The 9,345-nt window shown below is 40.8% G+C and overlaps 1 protein-coding gene across 1 annotated transcript in view; it reads left to right on the forward strand.

Moving 5' to 3' along the window:
- The window catches only part of TAF3 (TATA-box binding protein associated factor 3), a 113,502-nt gene extending 104,399 nt beyond the window's left edge, over positions 1-9,103 (forward strand). The window contains exons 5-7 of the mRNA XM_086886442.1: positions 1,939-2,194; positions 6,111-6,217; positions 6,988-9,103. Coding sequence (XP_086742568.1) covers positions 1,939-2,194; positions 6,111-6,217; positions 6,988-7,102 — 478 coding nt within the window. The 3' untranslated portion in view covers positions 7,103-9,103. The remainder of the gene's footprint in view (positions 1-1,938; positions 2,195-6,110; positions 6,218-6,987) is intronic.
- The last annotated feature ends 242 nt before the right edge of the window (positions 9,104-9,345 follow it).

The raw sequence follows: 9,345 nt of genomic DNA on the forward strand, positions 1-9,345 counted from the left end.
CAATGTTTTGCTGACTGCCCCTATCCTCACTTTTTTTATAGCTAACAGTTTGTTTACTGAGATGTGGCTCTTCAGTCACGAGGATAACTTTACAAATCATAGGAGTATTGGCACCAACCAAGGTCTTAGGCATTCAGTGCTGGGAGCCAGCACTGCCTGTGGAATGGGGAAGACACAAGAAACATCTGAGTTGGGCATAGCCAGTCTGGCAGGAGCCCCAGGAGCCACACACTGGGACTTTCACTGAACCAGAAACACATCATAAGCCAAACAGAAAGCTTTCTTGGTGGGGGATAACAGTGGGGTTTTGGATGTTCCCCACTAACAGGGGAAAGAGGCTGGTTTTGATGTGTAGGTTGTTCCCACGATGGCCTGACAGTAGGACTTGCTTCCTTCTGCAAGTCATAGACAACATAACTTGAGACTCCTGCGCTTTGACTCACAGTCTAGCACCTTAGTGACACATATACAGAGCCTGAGCCCCACATTAGCAATCACTGGGACATGTAGTGTGAACGTCTTCAGTGTTGCTGATGGAAGAATCATCTATCACCCTTTAGATTCCACTCTTTTATTTTCTTCTCCTGTTTGCTCCTAGAAGTGAGGCTGCAGCTGGGGGTTAGGCAGGAGTACCAAACTCCTTGCTCTTGTTTCCTTTTACTAAGTGTGCTTTACTATAACTTGCTATTGTTCTGATTTTGTAGTGCAAGTGTTGTGAGAAAAAACACCATTATCACAGCAAGGTATTACATACTGTGTAATTCCAATTCCATTTCTCAAATGATGGCTTGGAATTTTATTTACTTGAAATTCAGACAATGTCTCAAATCCTAGTGATACTGCCTTTGGAGTATCAGAGTTGCAATAAACTCTAAAGATGCACTTAGAATTCCCATTGACAGTGGAGCTGGATATTCCTGGTTCTCAGGAGTCATTGCAATTTGATTTTCATAAGGGTTTGTCTACTGATGTCTGCATTTTTTATTTTCTTAAGTGATGTTTGTACCTGGAATGTCTAACCTTTCTTTAAATCACCCTCTTTTTACAATCCTGTCACAAATTAATTGCACTCCCACAGTTACCATTCAAATATAAGTAAATTAGTTAAATGATTTACCAAAATGTGGTAAAAAAGATAGACCTATATTTTGTTTGAGGTATTGGGGTTTTCTGGGGGTTTTTTTGTTCTGTTTTTTTAAAACTTCTTTTTCCTTCTCTTTATTTTTCTAACCTAGAGCCTTATAGTAAGGGCTTTTTCTGGCTTGTCTGTGAAATTGCACGCACATCAATAGCACTGTGTATCAACAGTCATTAATAAATGTTAGGTCTTCTATGTATCCCTCTTCCTGGGCAAGATTGTTCTATACAGTGTATTTACTAGAGCTACATCCTGTCTACTTCAGCTACTCCAGTAAGTAGCAATATTTTAACTGCTGAGTGTATAGTGTGCGTCATTTATTTGTCCTGACTAGATCCACTGCTGATTTCATAAACATTTGGGGAAAGAAATACCAAACTAGCAAATATTTGCAGAACCCCCTAATGTAGGATCTTAACAGGATGATATTGTCTCTCAGTTTGAAGATTAAAATCAGTGCTGTTCACAGCTGATTAACTTTCCTTTCTAATATTTCCCACAAATTGAGCTAATGCAATAAAACTTAACGAAACAAGGTTTAGCGAAGCCACAGAGAATATTTATACGACAGTGAGGTACAGACTGGCTCAGCCTGTCCTGGCATTCACTTTGTAATGGCTCTGTGCTTTATCCTGTGAATGGATGGGTGCAGCAATGGCAGCAGTGGCCTTGAAACAGCCTCTTTGGTGACTCTAGGGTGACATGAATTAGCTGCTCTGTATTTTCTCTCTCTCTAATCGGTGATCGATCTTTGCTTTCTCTCCCATCAGCTCTAACAATTGTCAATGTTGGTCCTACAGAGTCATCAGCAAAGTGGTGTCAGCTCCAGAGGGCAAACCTTCCGCTCCCGCGGTGCGGCCCAAAACACCTCCGCCTGTGCCGTCACCGGTGCCAGCTCCCGTTCACGTCACCCCTCCTCCGGCTCCAGCTCCTCCTCCTCCACAGGCCACCATCTCACCAGTCCTGATCCCACCACCCTCTCCAGCTGTGTCAGCAGCTGGAGGCTCCAAAGCTCCTGTTCGGAGCGTGGTGACCGAGACCGTCAGTACTTACGTGGTAGGTAACACATGCCGTGCTCTGTCCCAGCGCCAGGGGCATTCCTCTCTGGAATTGGTGAGCTCCTGGGTAGCTCATCCTCTCAGACTGATGGTTCCTGGATTCCTGATGTTGCTATCTGTGAAACTTCTGTTTGTCCACCCCTTGTTTCCACACATGTTTTGAGGGGTTAATAACTTAATTTGAACACTACAGCTTGAACTGAATTTTTCATTCATTCCCATTCCAAAGTTAAGTTCCTTCTAACAAGTCCAGCTATATCCCATGTGATATTTTCTGCTAACTGAGCTAGACCACTTATTTTTGGAGGTGGAGGTTTTTTATAGGTGCTTTCAAAAGTGCTGAATTGAAACCTCAAATGTCAGACTCACCATAGATTTTTCTGTCAGTCAGGTAAAGTACAAAACCCTCATACAACATCAAGAACTTGACTTAGCCCTCATTTGAAATGTGTAGAGTGCACTAATCTCTTTCCTGGTTTCCTCGACATAGAGAAATTGCAGATGTTTGTGCATCTCAGAAGTCTGTAGATTGTTCATTAGTCTACACTTGATTTGTGTGTTTGACATGTGCTCTGAACTTGGCCTGTCTGGCAGCATTCTTCATTCTTTTGGAAAAGTCTCTTGTGTAACATGGTGTAGGAACTGCATTCCCTAAAAGAATGTGGATATATGTCTGAGTAGGACAAGGCTTGCTGTGCTGCTGAGAATTTCTGCTTTAGATGCTGTGTGAAATGAAGTCCTGAGCATTCCTGATCCTTGAAAAGCAGCACAAGGGTAGTAGTGTTGTTATCTTCCCTGTCCTGGCTAAATTCCAGCTTGATTGGTGACACCTTGTTTAGCTGCAGTTTAAAAATCTCACCATTTAAAACACCTGAAGCTTACTTTTATTACAGAGTTTACCGTGCTTGAATTGCAACATATGCATGATTTTTATTTTTTTTTAAGTTTTATGATTCCTGTTTTAGTATTAATTTCTAATATAAATTTACCCTGCATTTCTAATAGAAAGGTGCTTCCCTGCTGGACTGAAAGTGCTGTATCATGTTACTGGTCTCTATTTAAGCAGCTGCTACATTTCACTCCTGAGTTAGTTACAGCACTGGACAATGTCACACAGGCTCTGCATATCCTTAGGGTGCAGGACAGCCTCACTTTTGGTATCACAGGTGTAAACCCACTGTCACTCTTATTATTACAGTCACTATTATTATTGTCATTGTTATTATTACAGTAGCTCCCTTTAAGAGAGAAGCACTTCCTAAATGTTCCATTACATCCCATTTTCTTCTGTAATTATGAAAAGAAATAATTTAGAGATTACGTTAGTTTTAGAAAGATAAACCTAGCACTTTACCTAGAATACTTCCAGTGGTAACAGTCTTAGCACCTTAATGAAGAATTCAGAGGATACGGAGGCTCCAGGTTATTTTTTCTTTTCACAAAACCAGAGATCATCACAGAATGGTTTGGTTTGGAAGGAGCCTTAAAGACCATCTTGATCCAACCCCCCTGCCACAGGCAGGGACACCTTCCACTGGATCAGGTTCTTCAGAGCCATCCAACCTTGCCTGGAACAGTTCCAGGGAGAGGAAGTCCACCACCTCTCTGGACAACCTGTACAGTGCCTCACCACCCTTATTGTAAATATTTTTTTGTAATATACAATCTAAACCTACTTCTGTTCAACTTAAGACCATTCCATCTTGTCCTACCACTCCAGGCCCTTGTAACAAGTGATGTTTTACAACATTATAGTTGAAACCAGGGATTTGCTGCATTAGGACCCAACTATGTGCACATGCAAAGAGACACCTGATGTGACAGGTTTATAAGTCAAAATGCTCAGAGGTTGGGGGAGAAGAAAATGATTAATAACTATTAGCTTCTCGTATGAAGGAAATCTAGGAGACAGAATGATTTTTCTCAGATCACATGGGAAAGCTGTTTTAGAGATAAGTGTGGAGCCAGTGTGACAGAGGTGCACAACTCCCTTCTGCAGGGGAGGAGAGGAGAGTGATTTTATAGTTCAAAAAAGAAAGGATACACATCTCCCTGTTGGATAGCATCTCAGTCCATGTGCTCTGCTCATTAGTTCTCAGTGGTTTGTACTAGCACAGCAGTCAGCAATCCCACTCTGTCCCTCCTTGCATGACCCTTGGCTCATTAAGGAATGAGAAGTTATGCAATATTTTTAATGTCCTTATTCAGCAGCCCAAGTTCTTGTTTAACAAACAGGCAGAGGTTTCTGTAATTATAGACCACCCTGCCCCACCAGCCCCTGAGAGCCTGAGGCAGGCATTCTGCAGCGGGGGAAAAAAATACCTGAAAAACTAAGTTTGGAGAAGTTAAGGTGTCTGTTTTGTGATAGGGCAACATCTGTCAGTGCTGCCTACACCTGGCAAGGCCCAAAACAGGCAGCACCAGAAGTGGGGTGCCTGTGCTGGGGGATGATAGGGGTGCAACCAGGTGTCCAGGCAGGTTTTTTTGCCCTCAGCCTAACATCCCACAGCATCCCTTCTCTGCAGCACCATGGCACAGCATCCCCTCACTCTCCAGCAGGGTTATCCCACCTAAATGCCTCTGGACCTCTTCACTCTGAGCCCAGACACTTCACCTGGGGAAAAGATACTTCTCCAGCAACTTAAAATTACTTTGCAGATGTGAGATTAGATGGTAGATAGGAATGATTATTGCAATCAATCAGCTTGGAAATTGAGTTAATTTTATGACGGTGCCTACTCTGTATCTCTGTTGGGAAGGGGATTGTTCCCTGGTTAGTATTCCTGGGACTTATATTTTTGAGTTTTAAACCACCAAAGCATTCAGGGCTTTAAGAGGAATCAGGGAAGAGTGATGTGTTGGTTGCAGCTCTGGTACATTCCTATTGATTTTTCAGGAAGTGGTGTAAGATGTACAGACCACCGTGTAGTGGCTTTTTTTTTTTTACTAAGAACATTTGGGGCTTTTTATCTGCTACTTTTTAATATCATTTCTGTAAGCTGTACAGATAGCAAAAAGTTATTGCCTGAGATACGTGTAAATGTACAAAAGCTGAGAACAAAACAGTTTCTGTTTTTGAGATACAGCGATAATGTGCAAATCTTCATAAAGGAGTGATGGAGTCAGGGTAATGCCCCAGACATTTTGTATTGTTAATTGCACTCCTTTAGGTGGATTCTGTGACATTTTGTTTGTATGTTTTTAGCAAAGAGCTGTTCAAGAACCACTGGAAATGTAAAAATACAAACAATGGGTCAAGCAGGATATAAACATTAAAAAAATGCATATGATGAACCCGGTGAGCAGCTGCCCAGTACTGTAAATGATCTGCCTTTCTTGTTTCATTTACCCTTTAGTAAATTGTACTGCGACATAAATGTCATAAGGGGAATGGAAAGTTACTCAGTAACAACTTTTTTATATCCTGATCTTATCAGCTCCTTGGAGTTGAAGACTTTGGCTAATAAGTAATGCAGCAATATATACACACAGCGCTGTATATTTTACATGCACATAAGAACTGTTATCTTACGCAGGAGGCTGCCGTGGCTCCTGCTTGCCATTAGCAGGGTCGAATTTTAAAAGTATAGACAGAGAGGGAATTGTGTCCTTAAGCCCTGGCTCTGTGTGTGAATGCCCATGCTTAGGTCGGGTGGTGTAACTGGCTTTACTGGTTTACGGGACAATGCAGGAAAATACATGATTTTGTCATCATGAGCAGTGTAGGAAAATCAATTAAGACGTAACACTGAGCTCTCATGATCAGAGAATTCACACATAACAACAGGGGCTGCTGAATGCCTTAGCCAGATAAGCAAGAAACCTTTTTTTTTGGTTTTGTTTTTTTTTTTAATGTCAATTTTCCTGCCTGCTTAGCCCTGAAAACCAGCTAACTTCGCTTTTCTTTGCACCAGATCCGAGACGAGTGGGGTAACCAGATCTGGATCTGTCCTGGCTGTAACAAGCCAGATGATGGCAGTCCAATGATAGGTTGTGATGACTGCGATGATTGGTATCACTGGTAAGTTCCTCTCATCCATCCTGCTCTGCCAGTGCCTGGCAGATTGGGGCTATATTATTAAAAAACCTTTTTTTTTCCTAATAGTTCGTGACGTTGGGAATATTTAAATAGCTTTACTGTGTCCAATTTAATAATCTGGAAGATATTTTTATCTCTGTTGCTCTGAAATTTGAAAAGGAAGATTTTAAGCTGTGAAGGAGAGTTACTTTTTAATTAATGGGCATTGGTGATAACGGTTGTTTTTGAAACTGCTGGGAAATATTGCTGATTCTGGTAATTTTGTGAGAACTACAGGATTATGAGCACAGTGTATACAGATAGACAGTTCAAATTATGAAGCATTGTATGAACAGTAATATAAATGTCAGCTCTTATAAAAAGGTTAGGGGAAATTAATCACTTTTTAGGAATTTTTTTTTAAAAGCTACATAAAATCATAAGGGTTTTTGCAGCTGTATTAAAGAAGCATTTGAAATTATTTTAAGTCACACCTGAAAGTGCAGTCATATTTTCTACTAAAATAACATTTTTTATCTGAGTATCCTTTTGATATTTCTCTTTTGTTTCAAAGCAAGGCTTTGAATAAGCTTTGATTATTGTTTTTTAGGTTTTTTAGGTTTCGATCATTATATTCATTAAGATAATGATAATTGCAATATTAATTCGAGGGCCAGATCTAGTCTCCCACTGGAAAGTTGCATTTTTTGGGGTAAGAAACAAAAACAATGTTAATCCACTGAGATGATGTGATATTTTCCTGTCCTTCACAGGCCTTGTGTTGGGCTTACGGCTGCACCCCCAGAAGAGATGCAGTGGTTCTGCTCCAAGTGTGCCAACAAAAGGAAGGATAAAAAACACAAGAAGAGGAAGCACAGGGCGCACTGAAGGCTTGGCAGGGGACTGAAGTCGTGCGGTCACCGCGGCACCTCCCGCCCCGACTCGGCTGCAGGAGGGATCCACCCTGCCCGCGTCCCCCCGCGGCTGCCAGGGTTGTGTCTCTGCAGTGAATCAGGGGCGAGGAGATGCCCTTGGTCAGGGGCTGTTGGGTTTCACAGACCGTCCGAGCCCGGGGCATTGGATTTTGGTACATTCTGATGCCATTTCTCTCCTCTGCCAAGGGGAATTTGCACAGAGCGCTGTGAAGACTTCGGTGGTTCCTGGGACCGCTCCCGCTCCTGTGGCTCGGCAGCAACATGGATGAATGTTGTAAATACAGATATCTGTCCTCTTCTTTCTCAATTTCTTATTAATCCCTCTTGAACCTTTGCAGTAAGGTGCTGAGAGGAGGAGAAAATGTAAATTGCAGTAAGTTGTAAACTGAGACAACCTTCTGGAATGATTTCTGTAGTCTGGATACAGTTCAGCCTTGACTCTTGCTGAGCCAGATAATCATAATGTGGAAATAAAAAGTGGCTGGTAAATATTTTTGTGATGAGAATATATGAAGCTTTTTTCCTTGATTTTTAGTACTAACATAAAATAAACATGTTCAAGCTTTTGTGATATATCTTCTATTTTTAAAAAGAAAGTTTCTATTGTGTCAATTTTTTTCTTCTGTGTGAATTTCTTTTGGTGGACCTGTAATATATTTTATACTTTGATTTTTGGTTTGTTTTTTTTTTTTTTTAAGTCTTTGTCAACGTTCCTTTTCATTGCTTGTACATTTCATCAGTGTGTAAAAACACTTCCCATTAAAAGATTTTCACACGTGTAAATACCTGATATTTATAAAGTAATTTTTTTTAATTATTTTTTAGGGCTTGAGGATTTTTGTTGTCGTTTGCCCAAGAGTACAAACCTAGCAGCTACTAAAAGCCCGTGTGACAAACGCCTGTCCTCATGGCTGTGAGGGATTGGTGAGCTCTGCCCCAGCTGTGTGTGCACGAGGAGGTGGCCAGCACCGTAATTAGGCCTCGATTCAGATACTTAAACATGTGGTAACTTCTTAAGAAGTGAGTAATCCTATTGCCTTCAAGGAGCCTGTTCCCACACTTGGTTATACATGTGCTTAAATGCCTTCTGAATTGGGAGCTTAGGCCAGGGGGCTCTGCACTTCTGGTGGCAGCTACAGCATGTTAATCTGTAGCTGGGATGGACTTTTTTTCCCCTTTTTCTCCTTTTTTTTTGTTTTTTGTTTTTTGTTTTTTTAAACAAGTGGTTAGTGAGTTTGCCAAAAGCATCATATTTAGGTAGAAGAGATGCAGGTGTATTCTTCTCTTTGTGCATCCCCTTGAAAAGACCAGTAAACTGAATCCCAGTCACATTCCCCGTGGAAAATGCATGGGGAAGGTGCAGAGAAACTGCAATAAAAGTGTTTGATATTGTAGTGCAATGGGTCTCAGAGCTAAATAAGAATAAATCTTAAAAAAAAAATAATGCCTTTTGTTTTCTAATAAATTTTAGATTGCATTGGTTAATTTGGGGATATTTGTATTTTAAACCAATGCAGTGAGAACATCATATGTTGGAGAAATACTGTCCTTTAGCCTGTTGTGCAGATATTAAGAGTTATTTTTTAAATGCATCCAAATTGATATTAATGAGAGTGAATTAGTCATGTTTTTAAAAGTACCAGTCTAGTTAGGGAAATGAGGCTTTGCTGATAGAACTGTTAAATTGCAAATCAGTGGAGATATGGATGAAATTGGTTTATTAAAAGTGCACTGTTACCTGCTTTGTTCAATGCCATCTCATTTATATTCCGTCCCTGTTAATTACCAGTCAAGAAAGTTCTTGGGTTTGATTTTTTTTATTCTATTTTATTTTGAATTGTTGGATATTGCAATGCTGATTTTTGGGTTTTTCCACATGTAATGTGCAGTCATACAAAATACACCGTCTTTGGTCATTTCTGGTTGCAATAATAAAGAAATTAGCTTTTGGTAAGTTGTTTATGCATTTCCTCCTCCTCTCCATGAATCAGAACTTCTCATGTTTAATCAGCTGAATTACTCAGGATGCCATGGGAGGGCTGAACTTGTCCCGTTCGATGTCTGTTCAGCTCTTTCTCTGCATGCTTGGCCTTGCTGCTGCTGGGTTGGTTTCTTAACCTGGCTTTTATGATTTTATAAATGACCCCTGTGGCAATAAAACCAAAGCATCATTTTCAGGAGGCTTGTGTTGCTGAG

Source organism: Cyanistes caeruleus, chromosome 4 (assembly GCF_971803275.1).
Source record: "Cyanistes caeruleus chromosome 4, bCyaCae1.hap1.1, whole genome shotgun sequence".
NCBI lineage: Eukaryota > Metazoa > Chordata > Aves > Passeriformes > Paridae > Cyanistes > Cyanistes caeruleus.